We start from the raw sequence: 21,944 nt of genomic DNA, 5'->3' as shown, positions 1-21,944 counted from the left end.
CTTTTAAAGAGGCAGATTAGACCGAATGCCCCTCACCTATGCTCTATCATACTGACTCTTATGAGAGGAACATTGTTAAATATTCTTTCACTCACCAGAATTTCTATACTTCCATCACAATCTGCTCAGTCTATCCACATCAGGAGCGGTCACTTAATCAGTGATTACAAGTGAAAACTGGCAGACTTACCTGAGTAAAGGGTAACAGAAGCAGGACAGCCAGAGAACATCAGTGGTGCTGAGTGGCGGAGGCAGCTGAACCAGACAGGCCAGAAACTGCTCAAACACAGAGAGCCCAGTATTAATGAGGGGGTCACCATGTCCTCCAGCACAGCACTGGTAAGTAAATGTGACTACAATGCTTTGCACAATTATTTAGAACATAGAACATACAGCTGAAGGAGGCAATTCGGCCCATCGAGTCTGCACCGAACCACTTAAGCCCTCACTTCCACCCTGTCCCCGTAACCCAATAACCAATCCTAACCTTTTTTGGTCACTAAGGCCAATTTATCATGGCCAATCCACCTAACCTGCACTTCTTTGGACTGTGGGAAGAAACCGGAGCACCCAGAGGAAATCCACGCAGACACGGGAATTAAGTACAGACTCCGCACAGACGGTGACTCAAGCCGGGAATCGAACCTGGGACCCTGGAGCTGTGAAGCAACAGTGCCATCCACTTGTGCTACCGTGCTGCCCCATGTCAGTGATATAACCCAGCAGACAATGTTAGGCACACAGTCAAAGCATTACGTTCCCAAATAGACTCCACGATTTCAGTCTCAGTCCACAGCGTATCCCTGGATGACGAGAGCAGGAATCGTCTCAAAAGTTCAATGATAAACATGGTGGCATTGAACAGTGGAGACCAAAAAGGTTGAATACACAACCTGTGCTGTGTGTTAGGTGAGCCAATTTGAGCTCGAGTAACTCTGTGAATGACCCTATACGAAGGACAATAAAAAAGAACCATGGCTCCCACTCCTGAGCGACTCTTGCTGGACCACACACATACATGCATACCCACAGGGGGCTGGTTAGTAATTTCTTGCAGTTGAACATCTCAGCAACACTTAACAGGTAAGGCTCATGTCAAAGGTGGTTACTGAGTGAGGTACAAGATAGGGGTTCTTGAACAGTCTTGAACCGAGGCAAATCAGAGAGAGGGGCTATGGGAAGCTGGTTGGGAGCAAGTGAGTGCGCTCGGGTGAAATAGAGCACAATCCACTACAACAATAAAAAATAGAGGAACAATATCTGGATCACCGGGTAGCTAAATTTCCAGCCTTGCATTCAAGTTCTTAAAGTCATAGGATGCTTCACAATTTGGAAGCAGCATAGAGACTGGAACCATGCTAGGTGAATATGGGAGAAACACGGGACCGATTTTCCTCACCTGAATAAAGACTAGAGTAAGCTGACATTGTAGCAGGAAGAGGAAGCATGTCCTGATTCCATATGTTGTGTGCCGAGCCTGTGAAAAAAAGGGGATGTCACTGGTTAAATTAAACTAGAATGAGGTTGGGTTCAGTTTGTTGCTTGAACTGTTTCATCTGCAAGCTTGCAAGTTACATATAACACAAGCAAAACGGAAGGGTGAGCACAGTCATGGGGGGGATGGTGCAGTGTTGAGGTTGACAGCTCCATAAAAGAAATTCTGCAAGTCAATGAACAGAAGACGGACCTTCAGGGGTGTGTCTACAGCTCAGGATGAAAATAGGGACGCAGCTTCTGTGCAGTTCTACAGCAACTTGACTTCCCAACTCTGTTGTTTGCTGGATCCCAAGAGCCAGCACTGGAAAGAACAAAGGCGCCAGTGTAAAATGGTAAGTGGGCAGTTAAATTGCTCAGTAAGAAGTCTTCCAAACCAGGTTAAAGTCCAACAGGTTTGTTTCAAATCACTAGCTTACGGAGCACTGCTCCTTCCTCAGGTGAATGAAGAGGTAGGTTCCAGAAACATTTACATAGACAAACTCAAAGATGCAAGACGATACTTTGAATGCGAGCATTTGCAGGTAATTAAGTCTTTATAGATCCAGAGATAGGGATAACCCCAGGTTAAAGAGGTGTGAATTGTCTCAAGCCAGGACAGTTGGTAGGATTTTGCAAGCCCAGGCCAGATGGTGGGGGATAAATGTAATGCAACATGAATCCAAGGTCCCGGTTGAGGTCATACTCATGTGTGCGGAACTTGACGATAAGTTTCTGCTCGATGATTTTGCATTGTCGCGCGTCCTGAAGGCTTCAACAAACCTGTTGGACTTTAACCTGGTGTTGTAAGACTTCTTACTGTGCTCACCCCAGACCAACGCCGACATCTCCACATCACGGTTAAATTGCTGTCACTGGCAAGCACACCACTCTGCTGCTGACTGGAAGATCAGGTCACTGGTTGGTCAGTCTCTCTGTGTCGTTGCAACAGTGACCTTTATCTCTGATTCTACTCCCGATTATCATCCATGGACAATTGCTGGAAGGCTCAAGGGCAGGACTGGGCTGTTGTAATGACTTACACGGTTGAATAGTATACTTGAAAAAAGTATTTTATTGGCTGTGAAACATTTTGGAATATCCTGACATAATATAAATGCAATTACTTCTATTTATTTCTTACAGTTCTAGATTTACAATTCTATTACATTAATGACCCATCTTAAAGTACCATGCTAATTACTAGGACCCTGTGTACTTATGGCAGGTAACCTCAAACTGGTTAAACACTGCCCAGCTAATCCTCAAGTGTTAACAATATCCAATTTGATTTTGTTCTTTGGAACATCTTCTTGGAGAAAACCTCTTGACAAAATAATGAACAGCTTTAACCGAGAACATTAATCAGCTAAAATTCCTCGGTGTACATTTAGACAGCACGGTGCCGTTCAGGGATCCTGTTACCAAACATCGGTGAGATCACTACCAGAAATGGCACCACTTCAACAACAGGTCAAGCATTAGATAGAAAATAGCAGCTTCAGAACTCAGTATAGCAATCCCGCCTCATGATGATTATAGCATGTGATCCCAAGGCCTCATTGTGTACACTCCACCAGCCTGCAGTCAGCACACATCAGACAAATGACTACTGTGGCTGCCCATATTGTTTTTTTATGTGAATTTGGCTGTTGCTGTGGTACTGAGCCACATAGGCAAGAGGCCACAGGTCTGATGGTTGATGTGTGCTGAATTCTGTGATGCACCAATAGGAGTCAAAACAATTATCCTCAGTACTCTTCGACTAGGGTGGAGACTGATTCTTACTCCTGATTGTCACTGGGGCCCTTGCTGAAAGGTTCACTGTGCCAGAGGGGGACAGGACTGGGTTTGGTTGTGATGCCTACCATGACTGAACAATACATTTCTATCCACCTTCTCTTCAACTCTGACATTCTGCAAAACACAAACTGCCCAACTCAACTCCGGAAACTCTCAACTATTATTTGAACCAAACTTTTGTAAATATCCTCGACTAGCACAATCCATATAGCTACGTCGATATGAGATTCTATGTGAGCTGCTCCTTGCCCACATGCATGCACAAAGTTTGGTCTTTCAGCAGTATTTTTCCAAGTACATCAGAGGTGGATGGCCACTGTAATCACTGCCGCCGCACTGTGTCGGGCCCATTGACCAGAACAATTAGCCATCTTTGTAAGGTCGTCTTCATGCTTCAAATAAGTGCAGCTATTTTCAAACCGGCTGGTGGGGAACAAGCAGCCCACTTGAATTTGTACCCCATCCACCACCTTCAACATTCACTCGGATCATCCGGGAGACAGAGTAGGTAATAGACAAGAGTTACAGGGAGGTAACCACACCCAAGGTACAGGACAAGAGTAGCTGGGTTACAGTCAGGGGAAAGAAAATGAACGGACAGCGGGTGCAGGGATCCCTCGTGGCCGTTCCCCTTCAAAACAAGTATACCGTTTTGGATGCTGTTGGGGGAGGGATGACCTACCGGGGGAAGGCCCTAGCTGCCAGGTCTCTCGCACGGAGTCTGGCTCTTGGGCTCAGGAGGGAAGGGGGGAGAATAGAAAAGCAATAGTGATAGGAGACTCAATGGTTAGGGGAATAGATAGGAAATTCTGTAATCGCGAGCGAGACTCCCGGAAGGTGTGTTGCCTCCCGGGTGCCAGGGATGTCTCGGATCGTGTCTTCAGGATCCTTAAGGGGGATGGGGAGCAGCCAGAAGTCGTAGTGCACATTGATACCAACGACGTAGGTAGGAAAAGGGGTGTGGATGTAATAAACGAGTTTAGAGTTAGGCTGGAAGTTAAAAGCCACGGCAGACAGAGTTGTCACCTCTGGTTTGTTGCCGGTGCCACGTGATAGTAAGGCTAGGAATAGGGAGAGTGCAGTTGAACACCTGGCTGCAGGAATGGTGTAGGAGGGAGGGCTTCAGGTATTTGGATAATTGGAGCGCATTCTGGGGAAGGTGGGACCTGTACAAGCAGGGAGGGTTGCATCCGAACCAGAGGGGCACCAATATCCTGGGAGGGAGGTTTTCTAGTACTCTTCGGGAAGGTTTAAATTAATTTGGCAGGGGAATGGGAACCGGATTTGTAGTCCAGCAACTAAGGTAGCCGATGTTCAGGACGTCAAAGCATGCAGTGAGGCAGTGGGGAAGGTAACACTGACAAAGGAGAGTACTTGCAGGCACGGAGATGGGGTGAAGTGTGTATACTTCAACGCAAGAAGCATCAGGAATAAGGTGGGTGAACTTCAGGCATGGATCGGTACTTGGGACTACGATGTGGTGGCCATCACGGAAACTTGGATAGAAGACGGGCAGAAATGGCTGTTGGAGGTTCCTGGTTATGGATGTTTCAATAAGATTAGGGAGGGTGGTTAAAGAGGTGGGGGGTGCAGCCACCTGAGTTGGCCACTTCCCGACTTAAAATGGAGAACCGCAAAGGCTGAAGGGAAATTCAACCAACACAGGCAAAGACTAGCAAATACAGAAATCATGTGTATTGGAACCTGTAAGGAACCAGACAGCACTGAAACCATCAGCCATCTGCATAGTAATACAGCAACCATCTGCATAGTAATGAGCGATTCCAGGGCACAATGGTAACAGTTGAGGTGAATAAAGCCAAGCCAGACTCCTCGGCGCCAGCAGGAGCCAAGACAAAGGAAGGCCAATGGACATTTAGGGACCGCCCAACGATCAGGGAACAACTCCAGGATTGGAGAAATCGATCCAAGTGATCGAAAGTAGTCCATTAACTTGGAACCAGGTACGGGGTCCGCCCCAAAGGGCGGGAAGCCCCCCGGGACTATAAAGTAGAGCCCTCAAGTTCAAATCGTCCTTCTTGACAGGGTCACTCAGCAGTGAATCAACCCTTGATAGTGAACTGCCCAAGCTGCCGCATCAAGCAAGTCAGTCTCAAGTCAACGCTCGCTACGAGATAGGCGCTCCTAGCTACCAGTCCATACCAGCTTTTGAATCCTGCAGTTTCAGAACCCGAACGAAAGGCCATTTGTTCCCCTGACCTGGTGGGCAAGTCCAAAGCTAAGTATAGGCCTGTTAGTATAGACAGTTTATTAAGTGGAATTTATGCATGAGTAGTGATTGACTGAGTATAATAAATGTGTTTTGATTTGAATCTTACTAATTGGCGTGTTGAGTTATTGATCAGTACTTGAACCTCGTGGCGGTATAAAGATACCTGGCGACTCTAGAGCAAAGGTTATAAAACAGAGCCAATTGAACCAACCAAAAGTTAGCAACAGGGGGTGGCATTGTTAATTAGAGATAGTATAACAGCTGCAGAAAGGCAGTTCAAGGAGGATCTGCCTACTGAGGTAATATGGGTTGAAGTCAGAAATAGGAAAGGAGCAGTCACCTTGTTGGGAGTTTTCAATAGGCCCCCCAATAGCAGCACAGATGTGGAGGAACAGATTGGGAAACAGATTTTGGAAAGGTGCAGAAGTCACAGGTAACTTCAACTTCCCAAATATGGAGTGGAAACTCTTTAGATCAAATAGATTGTATGGGGTGGTGTTTGTGCAGTGGGTCCAGGAAGCTTTTCTAACACAGTATGTAGATTGCCTGACCAGAGGGGAGGTCATATTGGATTTGGTACTTGGTAATGAACCAGGGCAAGTGATAAGATTTGTTAGCGGGGGAGCATTTTGGAGATAGTGACCACAATTCTGTGACTTTCACTTCAGTAATGGAGAGGGATAGGTGCGTGCAACAGGGCAAGGTTTACAATTGGGGGAAGGGTAAATACGATGCTGTCAGACAAGAACTGAAGTGCATAAGTTGGGAACATAGGCTGTCAGGGAAGGACACAATTGAAATGTGGAACTTGTTCAAGGAACAGATACTACGTGTCCTTGATATGTATGTCCCTGTCAGGCAGGGAAGAGATGGTCGAGTGAGGGAACCATGGTTGACAAGAGAGGTTGAATGTCTTGTTAAGAGGAAGAAGGATACTTATGTAAGGCTGAGGAAACAAGGTTCAGACAGGGTGCTGGAGGGATACATGATAGCCAGGAGGGAACTGAAGGGATCAGGAGAGCTAAGAGAGGGCATGAAAAATCTTTGGCGGGTAGGGTCAAGGAAAACCCCCAAGGCCTTTTACACATATGTGAGAAATATGAGAATGACTAGAGCAAGGGTAGGTCCGATCAAGGACAGTAGCGGGAGATTGTGTATTGAGTCTGAAGAGATAGGAGAGGTCTTGAACGAGTACTTTTCTTCAGTATTTACGAATGAGAGGGGCCATATTGTTGGAGAGGACAGTGTGAAACAGACTGATAAGCTCGAGGAGATACTTGTTAGGAAGGAAGATGTGTTGGGCATTTTGAAAAACTTGAGGATAGACAAGTCCCCCGGGCCTGGCGGGATATATCCAAGGATTCTATGGGAAGCAAGAGATGAAATTGCAGAGCCGTTGGCAATGATCTTTTCGTCCTCACTGTCAACAGCGGTGGTACCAGGGGAAAGACACTGCTTGATTAGGGATAGTCAGCACGGATGTGTGAGGGGTAGGTCTTGCCTCACAAGTCTTATTGCATTCTTTGAGGTGACCAAGCACGTGGATGAAGGTAAAGCAGTGGATGAAGGTAAAGCAATGGATGTAGTGTACATGGATTTTAGTAAGGCATTTGATAAGGTTCCCCATGGTAGGCTTATGCAGAAAGTAAGGAGGCATGGGATAGTGGGAAATTTGGCCAGTTGGATAACGAACTGGCTAACCGTTAGAAGTCAGAGAGTGGTGGTGGATGGCAAATATTCAGCCTGGAGCCCAGTTACCGGTGACTTACTGCAGGGATCAGTTCTGGGTCCTCTGCTGTTTGTGATTTTCATTAATGACTTCGATGAGGGAGTTGAAGGGTGGATCAGTAAATTTGCAGACGATATGAAAATTGGGTTGTGGATAGTGAGGAGGGCTGTTGTCGGCTGCAAAGAGACATAGATAGGATGCAGAGCTGGGCTGAGAAGTGCCAGATGGAGTTTAACCCTGAAAAGTGTGAGGTTGTCCATTTTGGAAGGACAAATATGAATGCGAAATACAGGGTTAACAGTAGGGTTCTTGGCAATGTGGGGGAGCAGAGAGATCTTGGGGTCTATGTTCATAGATCTTTGAAAGTTGCCACTCAAGTGGATAGAGCTGTGAAGAAGGCCTATGGTGTGCTAGCGTTCATTAGCAGAGGGATTGAATTTAAGAGCCGTGAGGTGATGATGCAGCTGTGCAAAACCTTGGTAAGGCCACATTTGGAGTAGTGTGTGCAGTTCTGGTCGCCTCATTTTCGGAAGGATGTGGAAGCTTTGGAAAAGGTGCAAAGGATGTTGCCTGGAATGGAGAGTAGGTCTTACGAGGAAAGGTTGAGGGTGCTAGGCCTTTTCTCATTAGAACGGAGAAGGATGAGGGGCAACTTGTTAGAGGTTCATAAGATGATCAGGGGAATAGATAGAGTAGACAGTCAGAGGCTTTTCCCCCGGGTGGAACAAACCATTACAAGGGGACATAAATTTAAGGTGAATGGTGGAAGATATAGGGAGCATGTCAGAGGTAGGTTCTTTACCCAGAGAGTAGTGGGGGCGTGGAATGCACTGCCTGTGGAAGTAGTTGAGTCGGAACATTAGGGACCTTCAAGCGGCTACTGGATAGGTACATGGATTACGGTAGAATGATGGGGGTGTAGATTAATTTGTTCTTAATCTCGGACAAAAGTTTGGCACAACATCGTGGGCCGAAGGGCCTGTTCTGTGCTGTATTTTTCTATGTTCTATGTTCACTCCCTCCACCACTGATACAGTAACAGCAGTGTGTATTCATCTACAAGATGCACTGCAGCAACTCATCAAGGCTCCTTCGAAAACACTCCCCACGATCGCTACCACCTTGAAGGACAAGGGCAGCAGATGAATGGGAACACCACCAACTGGGAGTTCCCCTTCAAGCCATTTATCATCCTGACTCAGAAACATATCATTTCTTCAACGTTGCTGGGTCAAAATCCTGGAACTCCCTTCCTAACATAGAAAATAGGAGCAGTTCATTCTGCCCTTCGAGCATACCCTGCCATTCATGATCATGGCTGATCATCCAACTCAATAGCCTAATCCTGCCTTTCACCCCCATATCCTTTGATCCCCATCGCCCCAAGTGCGATATCTAACTGCTTCTTGAAAACATATAATGTTTTGGCCTCAACTACTTTGTGATAACGAATTCCACTCTCTGGGTGAAGGAATGTCTCCTCACCTCTGTCCTAAATGGTCTACCACATATCCTCAGACTGTGGCCCTTGGTTCTGGACACCCCAACTATCGGGAACATCCTTCTTGCATCTACCCTGTTAGTGTCCTGTTAGAATTTTATAGGTTTCTGTGAGATTCTCCCTCATCCTTCTAAACGCCAGAAAATACAATCCTAACCGACTCAATCTCACCTGTTCCGTCCGTTCTGCCGTCCCAGAAATCAGTCTGGTAAACCTTTGTTGCAGTCCCTCTATAGCTAGAGCATCCTTCCTTGGATAAGGCAAAACTGCACACAATATTCCAGTGTGGCCTCACCAAGGCCCTGTATAATTGCAGCAAGGCATGCCTGCTCCTGTACGAGAAACCTCTTGCAACAAGGCAAGCATACCATTAGCCTTCTTTACCGCCTGCTGCACCTTCATTTAAAAAAACTTTTTTTTTTTTTAAGAGTACCTAACTCATTTTTTCCAATTAAGGGGCAATTTAGCGTGTTCAATCCACCTATTTTGCACATCTTTGGGTTATGGGGGCTAAACCCACGCAAACACGGGCAGAATGTGCAAACTCCACACGGACAGTGACCCAGAGCCAGGATCGAATCTGGGACCTCAGCGCCGTGAGACTGCAGTGCTACCACTGCGCCACCGTGCTGCCCTCTGCTGCACCTTCATGCTTACCTTCAGCGACTGGTGTACGAGGACACCCAGGTCTCGTTGCACATTCCCCTCTCCTAATTTATGGCCATCCAGATAATAATCTTAACAGTCTACCTTCCCGTGTTTGCTACCAAGTATTTGGTATTCATTTCACATTTATCCAAATTATACTGCATCTGCCATGCATTTGCCCACACCTCACTTGTCCAAGTCACAATAAAGGATCTCTGCAGCCTCCTCACAGCTCAGCCTCCCACCCAACTTAGTCTTCTGTAAATTTGGAAATATTAAAATTCGATCCCTCATCTAAATCATTAATATATATTGTGAATAGCTGGACTGCCAGCACCGATCGCTGCGGTACCCCACTAGTCACTCCCTGCCATTTGGAAAAAGAACCGTTAATTCCTACTCTGCTTCCTGTCTGCCAATCAGTTTTCTATCCATCTCAATACACTACCCCTAATCCCATGCGCCTTAATTTTACACGCTAATTTCTTATGTGGGACTTCGTTGAAAGCAATCTGAAAGTCCAAATACACTGGCTCCCAAACTGCTCCCAATCCTCAGACCTATTTTACTCGGCAAATTTGTATGCTTCTTCCTTGGATTGAAAACTCTCTCTAATTTCCTTTGTAAGCCATGGCTTGGCTTTCCCATTTTACTTTTGTGCCAGACAGGAAAAAACAATTGTTGCAGTTTCCCCCATGCGCTCCTTGAATGTTTGCCTATCCACTGTCATCCCTTTAAGTAATGTTCCCCAATCGAGCAAAGCCAACTCGCGCCTCATATCACCATAATTTCCGTTATTAAGATTCAGGACACTAGTCTCAGAGTCAACTACCTCACTCTCTAGCTTGATGAAAATTATGGACGCTCATTCCCAAGCGATCTCGCACAACTAGATGGCAAATTATTCCGTTCTCATTACACAGTACCCAGTCTAGTATGGCCTGTTTTCTAGTTGGTTCCTCAACATATTCATCCAGAAAACCATCCCATATATACTCCAGGAATTTCTCCTCTACGGTATTGTGATTAATTTTATTTGCCCAATCTATATGCAGAGTAAAATCACCCATAACTACAGATGTTCCTTTATCCTATGCATCTCTAATTTCCTGTTTAATGCCATTCCCAACTACAGTTTGGAAGTCTATATACAACACCCACTGAGGTTTTTTGCCCCTTGGTGTTTATTAGCTCCATCCATACAGATTCCACATTGTCAAAGCCAATTTCCTTCCTCACTACTGCGTTAATTTCCTCCTTAACTAGCAATACAACTCCACCACCGTTTCCTTTTAGTCAGTCCTTCCTAAATATCCCTGGATGTTCAGTTCCCATCCCTGATAACCCTGCAGCCATATTTCCATAATCCCGATTATATCATGCCCGTTTACATCTATTTGCATATTTGCACAATTAGTTCATCTGCTTTACTACGAATGCTCCGCGCGTTAAGGTACAAAGGCTTGTCTTTTTAACATTTCTTGTCCTGCTCCCAATATTTTTCACTTGGCGCTGTTTGAATCCGGCCCTTGGTTTCTCAGCCTATCATTTTTCTTATCTCCCTTTGTTTTTTTTTTGTCCTCGATGCCCTCTCCTCTGATTCGTTGCATAGATCCCCACCCCCCTGCCATTTTAGTTTACCCCCCCCCTTCCAGGTACTGGTCACCTCCCCAGAACCAGTCCCAATGCTTAAGGAATCTGAAATCCTTCCCCTCGCACCATCTCTTCAGCCACGTATTCATCTGATATATCCTGCTATTTCTACTCTTGACTAGCATGTGGCACTGGTGGCAATCCTGTGGCACTGGTAGTAATCCTGAGTTCACTACTTTTGAAGTCAGACATCTCAACTTCTACCGCCCTCTATTCTGCTTTAAGGACCTCATCCCTTTGTTTTAAAACCTACGTCGTTTGTACCAATGTGTACCATGACCACCGGCCGTTCAAACTCCCCCTCCAGAATGTGTAACTGTGCTGAGACATCCCTGATCCTAGCACAAGGGAGGCAACATACCACCCCGGAGTCTCGTTTGCAGCCACAGAAATGCCAATCTATTCCTCTTACAATAGAATGCCCTATAACTATTGCATTCCTACACTTTTCACTCTTCCCCTCTGCAGAACCGACCGTGGTGCAACCAATTTGGTTGTTGCTTCTTTCCCGAAAGGTCATTCCCTTCAACAGTGTCCAAAGCAGAAGATCCATTTTGCAGGGGAATGGCCACAGGAGATTCCTGCACTCCCTGCTCAGCTCTCTTGCTCTGCTTGGTGTTCACCCATTCCTTACCTGCCCATGGTGTCTGCGCCTCCAGTGTGGCCACCTCTCTGTACATATTATCCACAACACGCTCCACCTTGCAGATGCTCCAGTGTCCCCAGCTGCCGCTCCAGCTCAGAAACCTTGCTTCCAGGTGTTGTAGCTGGAGACACATGCTGGCCCCAGGGACTGGAAATGTTCCTGGCTTCTCACATGAGCAACAGGAGCAAACCATGGCTTTGAGCTCTCCTGCCATTGCTTACCCCTTTAAATTAAATCTTTGGAAGGTGCTTGATATTAGATTACATGCAATTCTCTAGGGCTTTTGTTTCCTGGTCCTCGTTACTACCAATTATCACCCTCACCACAAAATGTATTTTCAACTATAGGTGATAAAAATAGTGAAAGATTTACCGACCTGACTTACTACTAAGAAATCAGGGCCGCGATTCTCTGGTCCGGCTCCAGAGTGCCGGCGCCAAAACAGGAGTACTTTACTGTGGCGCCGGTTCAGAGACCTGATTCTCGGGTCCTGGGGGGACCAGCACGGCGCTGGAGCGGCCCACGCCGCTCCGGCTGCAGGTCCCGGCGTCGACCCCGCGCACGCGCAATTGGGCCGGCGCCAACTAGCGCATGCGCACTGCCCGTCATCCCTGCGCCTGCCCCGACGCCAAATGGCGCAGGGAGCCAGGAGCCGGCGCGGACGAAAATAGGTCCGCAGCCAGAGAGGCCGGCCTGCCGACCGGTGGGCCCCGATTGCGGGCCAGGCCACTACAGAGGGCCTCCTCGGGGTTGGAACCACCTCCCCCTTCAACCTCGAGGTCCAGCCGGCCCAGAACATGTTAGAACGGCGCCGGCAGGACTTGGATTTTTTCGGACGTCCGCTCGGCCCATCCGGGCCGGAGAATCGCGGTGCCGCCGGAGGATCGCCGCTACGGCCGTTTGGGGCAATTCGCCGTGCGGCCCGGCACCATTCGCGCGTGGCCGGTTTCATAGGGGTGGGAGAATAGCGTCCCAGCATTGGGGTGGCATGGCGCCGTTCTCCCACCCAGCGGGTGGTCGGAGAATCCCGCCTCCTATCTCTCTCTTGTAGTCTCATTTGCTGCAGCAGGGCAAGACTACTCACTGAATATGTAAAAGTTACAAAGCAAGGAGAAAAAGCAAAGCGCACCTCTTTCCGCTCTGCATTAAATTCCAACTCCGTTTCAAATTCCCGATACCCACACTCACTCTGACTGTGCTCTCCCCCACTGCACATGCGCAAAGCTCAGTGAGTGCGCTTTGAAGCCCCTTTCTTAAATAGAGCTGAGATGACTAGGATGACTCACACACCAGTTAAACTTCAAAAGTATGTAATCAATACCTATTGAGTCCCAATCAGGCGTCAGATGATTGACTGTTAACTGCTACTCAGTTATTTGGAAGGGTTAGGTCCTTATTAACCTTATAATTGGACTGCTGAACTAACAGAAGTGTGGATGTGCCGACACCACATGGACTGACTGCAGCAGCTCAAAAAGGCAGCTCACCACCACCTTCACAGGAGCAAATAGGGATGAGCAATAAATGCAGGCCAAGCCGGCGATGCCCACAAAGAACATGAAAAGTACAGCACAGGACCAGCCAATTCGGCCCTCCAGGCCTGCGCCCGTCTAAACTAAAATCTTTTACACTTCCGGGGTCCATATCCCTCTATTCCCATCCTATTCATGTTTTTGTCAAGAAGCCCTTTAAACGTCACTATCGTCCCTGCTTCCACCACCCCCTCCGGTCGCGAGTTCCAGTCACCCACTACCCTCTGTGTAAAGAAACTTGCCTCGTATATCTACTCTAAACCTTGTCCCTCGCACCTTAAAGCTATGTCTCCTAGTAATTGACCCCTCTACCCTGGGAAAAAGCCCGAGTATCCACTCTGTCTATGCCCCTCATAATTTTGTACACCTCTATCAACCCACATCCCATGAAAGAACAAAAAACGTATTCTGGATGCAGCAAGCACCTGCACTGGCACTGACATGCAATGTGCTGTTTTTCTGATAGAGGGAGACACCACACTTTTGCATTGGTTGGTTTAGACATGGTGTACAGTAATAAATCAGATAATCCCTCAACTCCCATGATCAAAACATCAAGCTACCCTGTGGGAGAGCAAGGGGCACTGGCATCTGTAGAGTTTATTTGATGAATTATTTACCAATGTGGTTAATTCAAATTTTCTCTTAATTCCATGTCTGTGATACACCTACTTTACATAATTTAAAAGGAAGGAGGCTCCTGAAATGGAGCTTTAACAGCACAACTCTGTCAAAGGGGCTATCCCTCTAAGGAATGGTCAGTGAGCGAATTAGGACTGCCCCACGTAACAGAATTTTAGACATGCCTGGGAAGCCAGGCTTGGAACAGCTGAAGACATAAGCAATTTAAAATGTAACCAGCCACTCAGTTCTAATTTGGCTACTCGCTAAGGTCTTGTGGTTCTAACCACATAAAACATGATACCTCAATTTGAGGTAAATAGTATGGTGGCCTTTCAGAGGAAGCTGGTTAAGTACAAGAAGGAGAACAAAATAAGAGGTCATACCGATAGGGTTAGATGAAGTATGGTCAAAGGAGCATAAACACCCTCACTGATCTGTTGTGTTAAAAGGCCAGTTTCTTTGCTGTAATTTATTTTTATTCATTCATTGGACGTGGGAATCACTGCTGGTCCAGCATTTATGGCCCATCTCTATTTGCCCTTGAACCGAGTGGCTTGCTTGACCATTTCAGAGGGCATTTAAGAGTCAACCACATTGCTGTGGGTCTGGAGTCACACATAGGTCAGGCCAGTTAAGGACAGCAGCAGGCTTCCTTCTCTAAAGTACATTAGTGAACCAGATGGGTTTTTCTCACAATCGACAATGGCTTCATGGTCATCATTTAGACTTTTTAAATTTCAGATTTTTGTAATACTGAATTCGAATTTCACCATTTGCCATAATGGGATTCCAATCCGGCTCCCCAGGGAATTATGCTGGGTCTGTGGATTACCAGGCCAGTGACAATATTAGTAAAATTTAGTTATAAATGTCTTTGGAGTGCTGATTTTATCTCCATTTTTCTGGTGCCTGCAGTTTACATAGAGTACTGTCGGTTTAGGTTTATCTTGAGAATACAAAGCAGCAATTATTAATCTGGCGACAGACATCTTATATTTTCCATGTCCATCTGTTCGAGAATATAGCGTTACAATCTTACTAATGCTCAAAATGCTTTGCATTGAAGCAGCCACATCCCTTTCACAAGTGGGTTAACAATTTAACAAGAATTGCTCAGTTTATTTCCGCTTAATCAGTTGCATTATTTTTAAACCGAGATGTATCCTCAAAAAAAAAAGGCAGTCAAAAAGGACATCAAAAAAACCTTCACAACTAATAAATTACATTTGAAGAGTACAGACGCTGTTATACAAACATACACAGGAGTCAATTTGTTTTTTTAATAAACATTTTATGGAGGTATTTTTTGGGCATTGTAACAGCAGCAATATAAACAATGTACATAAAAATATAAACATAGTGCAAATACCACCTCCCTCCCCCACAGGTCCCACCATTACTTAACCCCCTACTCTGCGCTAACCTACCCCCCCCCCCCCAAACTTCTGCTGACGATTAATTCTCTGCAAAGAAGTTGATGAATGGATGCCACCTCCGGGCGAACCCTAACAATGACCCTCTCATGGCGAACTTAATTTTCTCCAGGCAGAGAAAGCCAGCCACGTCCGATAGCCAGGTCTCAGACTTTGGGGGCTTTATGCTAGTAATATCTGCCTCTGGGCTACCAGGGAAGCAAACGTCTGCCTCTTTCTCCTCCTGGATTCCCGGATCCTGCGACACCCCGAAAATTGCCACCTCTGGACTCAATACCATCCTTGTATTTAATACCTTGGACTTGACGTCCGCAAACCCCTGCCAAAATCCCCTAAGATTTGGATATGTCCAAAACATGTGGACATGGTTCGCCAGTCCTCCCGCACATTTTGCGCACCGGTCCTCCACCCCAAGGAATCTGCTCATCCGGACCACTGTCATGTGAGCCCGGTGCACGACCTTGAATTGAATCAGGCTGAGCTTGGCACACGTCGCGGTCGCGTTGTCTCTACTCAACGCGTCGGCCCTCCTCTATCTCTCCCCCCAGCTCCTCCTCCCACTTTCGCTTCAGCTCCTCGGTCTGCATCTCCCCGGATCCCATAAGCTCCTTATAAATGTCAGAAACGCTCCCCTCTCCTATCCATCCGCTAGAAACCATCCTATCCTGAATCCCCCATAGCGGCAGGAGTGGGAAGGTTGGTACCTGTCTACGCAGAAAGTCCCGCACCTGCAGATATCGAAATTAGTTTCCCCCCGCCAATGCAACCTTCTCCTCCGGAGCCCTCATGCTCGGAAAGCTCCCCTCTATAAACAAGTCCCCCATCCTCTCAATCCCCGCTCTCTGACAAATTCAGAACCGCCCCCCCACCCCTCCCGTCCATCCTCCCCGGGGCAAACCGGTGATTATCGTAGATTGGGGACCAGACCGATGCTCCCACTGCTCCCACATGTCTCCTCTACTGCCCCCAGACTCTCAAGGCCGCCACCACCACGGGGCTGGTGGAGTACAGCGCCGGCGGGAATGACAGAGGCGCAGTTACCAGTGCCCCCAGACTTGTGCCCCTGCAAGAAGCCACCTCCATATGCACCCATGCCAACCCCCCCCCCCCCCCCAAGCCACTTCCTAACCATGGCTATATTAGCCGCCCAGTAATAATTGCGAAAGTTCAGCAGCGCCAGCCCGCCCTCCCCCCGACTCCGCTCAAGCATTACGCTCCTCACTCGCGGGGACTTGCCCCCCCATACAAAGCCCGCTATAACTTCATTGACCCGCTTAAAAAAGGACCGCGGGATGAAGATGGGGAGACATTGAAAAACAAATTAATCTCGGGGGGACCGTCATTTTCACCGTTTGAACTCCACAGCAGTCAATTTAATTACAAATAGGAACAGCAGGCCATTCAGCCCTGAGGGCCTGCTCCACTGTTTAATTAAATCATTACTGATATGCATCCCAGCTGCATTTCCTGACTTTATTCCCTATCCTGTGATACCCTTACCTAATAAAAATTTATCAGTCTCAGTCCTGAAAGCTCAAATTGTTCCCCAGCGTTGACAGTTTTCTTTGTGTGTAAAGTGCCCCCTGACTTCAGCCCCAAGTAGCCTCGCTCTCATTTTAAGATTACATCCCCTCCATTCTCGCTTCCCTCACCAGAGGGGTCAGCTTCTCTCTACTGATGTTATCGACTTACTTTAAACGTATTAAACACCTCATTCAGTTTACCCTCAATTCATATACTTGGAAGAACGCAGGCTACGTTTAAAACTGAATTTATGGCAAACATGGCTCCCTCTTTAATAGAGTCAATCCAAAATCAGTGACACTGAGCACCAAATAAATTGGAGCTGGGAGAAATTAACTGATATGCAGGACATGGGGTAGCGTTGTGTCAGCATTGGTACAAGGAACCGTACAGAATGAAATAGAATTGACTTATCTTCAGCCCTTCAGACAATCCAGTCTGTATCTAATCTAGCATCTCAACTCAGGCGAAGGGGTTGCTCCACAGATAATTAAGCATGTGATGGCAGCACAATTTGGGGCAGATGGAAGACTAGACACAGACAATTATTTTACTGTGCGCATACATACACTCGCAAACATACCTGTTCAATAAGTTTGATGATGCTGATGCTCTCCTCTTGATGAAAGGAGATGGAACAGGGCAGGCTATTCAAGAGGCCAGATAATCGCAGAGGTGTAAGTTCATCCGAATCAAATGAAACATTGGCACTGGTGGCGTAGCCAAAGGTCTCCCAGGAACATCGAGACGGGTAGAGTGGATCCAGTGCAACACTAATAAGCAAAGAACTGTGGTTAAGGAATCACTAACCAACAAACACTAATTAATATATTTTTAAAAAATGATTGCCAAATTTATAGTGGGGTCTACAACATGGGAGCTCAGCACTGCCTATTGCAGGTATCAGAATGACCAAACCAGGTCAGTGTCTGTGTGGAGTTTGCATATTATCCCCGTGTCTGCAGGGGTCTCACCCCCAAAACCTGAAAGGAAGTGCAGGGCAGGTGGATTGGCCATGCTAAATTGCCCCTTAATTGGAAAAATTAAAAGATAAAAACAAGAATGACCAAACCATTCATCAAGGGATGATTAAGCCTTTCCTTACTTTTCCCCCCTAATCCCATGGTTGCAAACAGACTGTCCTAATCCTGAAGGGTGTAACACTGTAAAAGACAGAATTTACAACTATGTTGGGAGTTTCCCATTAATAGTTTGTAGATCATTCAGCCTGTTCACTCACGGTTCCTACAGCACATGGGGTAGGAGGGGGGGTCAAAGGATATGCGGGGGTGGGGGGAAGAGAAAGAGAGGCAGGATCAGATTATTGAGTTGGATGATCAGCCATGATACAGAGCTATATAGAAGATAGGAGCAGGAGGAGGCCTTTTGGCCTTCGAGCCTGCTCCGCCATTCATCACGATCATGGCTGATCATTCAACTCAATAGCCTAATCCTGCTTTCTCTCCATAGCCTTTGATCCAATTCTCCCCAAGTGCTATATCTCGCCGCCTCTTGAATATATTCAATGTTTTAGCATCACTTCCTGTGGTAATGAATTCCACAGGCTCATCACTCTTCAGGTGAAGAAATGTCTCCTTATATCTGTCCGAACTGGTTTACCCTGAATCCTCAGACTGTGACCCCTGGTTCTGGACACACCCATCATTGGTAACATCTTCGCTGCATCTACCCTGTCTAGTCCTGTTAAAATTTGAAGTCTCCATGCGATCCCCCCTCATTCTTCTGAACTCCAGCGAGAACAATCCCAACCTAGTCAATCTCTCCTCGTATGACAGTCCCGCCATCCCTGGAATCAGTCTGGTAAACATTCACTGCACTCCCTCGAGAGCAAGAACATCCTTCATCAGAGAAGGAGGCCAAAACTGCACACAATACTCCCGGTGTAGCCTCACCAAGGCCCTGTACAATTGCAGCAACTCATCCCTGCTTCTATACTCGAAACCTCTCGCAATGAAGGCCAACATACCATTAGCCTTCTTTACTGCCTGCTGCACCTGCATGCTTACCGTCAGCGACTGGTGCACAAGGACACCCAGGTCCCGCTGCACACGCCCCTCTCCCAATTTACAACCATTCAGGTAGTAATCTGCCTTCCTGTGTTTGCTTCCAAAGTGAATAACCTCACACTTATCCAAATTATACTGCATCTGCAATTGATCACTATGAATGGCGGAGTAGGTTCAAAGGCCGAATGGCTTCCTCGTGCTCCTATTTTCTATGTTTCCCAAATCTGTGATTTGTTTGCTTTCTCCCCCTCTCAGCCTAATTAAAATGTTTGTTTCTCCGTAGTCAATGAATACAAATTGTAGGGAATTCAACCCAACTTTAATTCCATGCGGTAATACTTCTCTTGCAAAGCTTAATACATTATAGCGCATAATCAAGTTTACAGACCGCAAGCAGAAAGTACGTCAGTCGCCCTGTCCTGCAAAGGGAGTCTCTTGATGTTACACAATAGTTATGTTCCTTTCCTCCTCACCTCTCGCTTCTGAATTTATCCACACTAAACAGTCTGAGCCCTCGTCCTTTTCACACCAGAAAACAGAGCTCCAACGCCTAATCCAATAAGCAACGTACAACACTTACATCCCTTCAATTCAATTACAAAACCTCGCTTACATGCCTGCAACAAGCAGATTTCAGATTTCCTGCATCTGCAGTATTTTGCATTTATTTTAGTGTTTAATTCAATGTCTCTTACAAGACTGACTACTGAGAAGAATTTCTGCTCTCTGCTTTCCCTCCGGTGGGATTACCCCTTGTCTACTGTAGCCACCTGAGTTGGCCACTTCTCGACTTAAAATGGAGAACCGCAAAGGCTGAAGGGAAATTCAGCCAACACAGGCAAAAACTAGCAAGTGCAAGTTTACTGTGTATGTTAGACTCTGCAGAAACCCAGACAGCATCGATACAAGCAGCCATCTGCATAGTAATGTAACAGCCATCTACATAGTAATGAGCGATCCCCAGGAAAAATCAAAACATTTTAAGATAAACAAAGCCAAGCCAGACTCCTCGGCGCCAGCAGGAGCCAACACAAAAGAGGTTAACGGACACTTAAAGACCGCCCAACGATCAGGGAACCACTCCAGCATTGGAGAAATCGAACCAAGTGATTGGAACGAAGTCCAATCACTTGAAACCAAGGACGGGAAGCCCCTGGGGACTATAAAGTAAAGCCCCCAAGTTCAAATCGTCCTTCTTGACAGGGTCACTCAGCAACGCGAAGCAACCCGAGAGTGAACTGGCCGGCGGCCTCCAAGAAAGTAAGTATCAAGTCAACGCTCGCTACGAGATAGGCGCTCCTAGCTACCAATCCGTACCAACTTCGAATCCCGCAGACTCAGAACCCGAACGAAAGGCTATTTGTTCCCCTGACCTGGTGGGCCAGTCAGAAGCTAAGTATAGGCCTGTTAGTGATAGAAATAGCTTAGAAAGTAGAGTTTATGCATGAGTAGCGATTTACTGTGTATAATAGGGGCAGCACGGTAGCATAGTGATTAGCACAATTGCTTCACAGCTCCAGGGTCCCAGGTTCGATTCCCGGCTTGGGTCACTGTCTGTGTGGAGTCTGCACGTTCTCCCCGTGTGTGCGTGGGTTTCCTCCGGGTGCTCCGGTTTCCTCCCACAGTCCAAAGATGTGCAGGTTAGGTGAATTGGCCATGCTAAATTGCCCTTAGTGTCCAAAAATTGCCCTTAGTCTTGGATGGGGCTGCTGGGTTGTGGGGATAGGGTGGAGGTGTGCGGTTGAATAGGTGCTCTTTCCACGAGCCGGTGCAGACTCGATGGGCCGAATGGCCTCCTTCTGTACTGTAAATTCTATGAAATATCTATGAATAAATGTGCTTTGATTTGAATCTTACGAATTGGTGTGTTGAGTTATTGATCATTCCTTGAACTTGAACCTCGTGGCGGTATCATAAAGATACCTGGCGACTCTAGAGCAAAGGTTATAAAACAGAGCCAATTGAACCAACCAAAAGTTAGCAACATATTACCTCTCTTCAACTCTGAAGAAGTCATATTGGACTTGAAATGTTAACTCTGTCACTCTCCACAGATGCTGCCAGACATAGAGTTTTTCCAGCACTTTAATTTTATTTCAGATTCCCGATTATCTTATGTCCTTAACAGATGCTTATTGACTGCTCTGTCTTTCCAGCATTTCCTTGAGTTTTGGTACCCCGGTTTTTTAAGTTGATACATTTTTGTCACGAGACTGATTGCATCTAACTAGGTTGCTAAAAATATCAAACTGAATTATCATTGCACCAATGAACCAAATTTCAAGGAAAGGACTAATGAATCTTCCGTTTCTTGTTTTTCATTGTGTATAGACTTCATTATCTGTTTTGCGAGCTCCCACTGCATTGCCAAGTGCTTTTTCACGCAACTCCAGGATTGTTATTCAGCCATCATGAACTACTCAGTGACCTGGATCAGAACCTGTGCGGTTGGCCTGATCTGTAACTGTTGATTCCATCCCGCTCACCATTTAATCACTGTCTAACTTTCTCAAACAATTCATCCAACCTAAGTGAAATACAGGAAATGTGTCTCAAAACTGGACCGAGTCTGCTGGATTTTGTATCTTGCTGGCTTTTGGAGGTAATGTGATGGTGGCCTTCAGCCTCGTGCGTTGTGCAGAATGTCTGCTCCAAGCTCTGCGTGGAGCTGGCTACAGTTCAGAAACGTTAATTGAAGTTGGCGAGTCTCTGGCTTACTTTCCAGGCAGCTGCTGACTCGAGAACACGAGCAGCCATTGAGAGAGCAGAAACCGGGACACGTATTTTAAATTAAACTGTGTTTTAGTGAAGGAGTGTTGCACCATTGCGAATGCTCACTTTTGGATGAGCCGCTTAACAGAGATGTTTGCAACGCGAATGGGTGCAAACAATCCCCTGGAAGTTCCGTGTGTCTGGGCCAATCTTTCACCAGAACAGTATAACTCCAATGTTGGCCGTGCCAAATAGAAATTGCTTTTTGTGTTTGTCTATAGCCACCATATCCAAAACCGTCTGAGTATGAGCCTTCCAATTTTCAACAGCTCCCTAGCTAACCTTTGATGCCCAAACCAGGAGCTCTGCCATGAGGTACAGTCACCCCCCTCCAGATTGAGATGGG

At 46.6% G+C, this 21,944-nt stretch overlaps 1 protein-coding gene across 9 annotated transcripts in view; it reads right to left on the bottom strand.

Moving 5' to 3' along the window:
- Positions 1-21,944, bottom strand: part of tmem94 (transmembrane protein 94) — a 224,276-nt gene that overhangs the window by 46,418 nt on the left and 155,914 nt on the right. For all 9 annotated transcript variants that reach the window (XM_072483032.1, XM_072483029.1, XM_072483031.1 and 6 more), the window contains 3 exons: positions 17,383-17,572; positions 1,400-1,477; positions 191-276 (listed from right to left, as the gene is read on the bottom strand). In XM_072483032.1, the coding sequence (XP_072339133.1) occupies positions 191-276; positions 1,400-1,477; positions 17,383-17,572 (354 nt within the window). The remainder of the gene's footprint in view (positions 1-190; positions 277-1,399; positions 1,478-17,382; positions 17,573-21,944) is intronic.

This window comes from Scyliorhinus torazame, chromosome 18 (assembly GCF_047496885.1).
Source record: "Scyliorhinus torazame isolate Kashiwa2021f chromosome 18, sScyTor2.1, whole genome shotgun sequence".
Taxonomy (NCBI): domain Eukaryota; kingdom Metazoa; phylum Chordata; class Chondrichthyes; order Carcharhiniformes; family Scyliorhinidae; genus Scyliorhinus; species Scyliorhinus torazame.
Note: the sequence above shows the minus strand (reverse complement) of the source record. Positions and strands in the feature narration are given on the sequence as shown.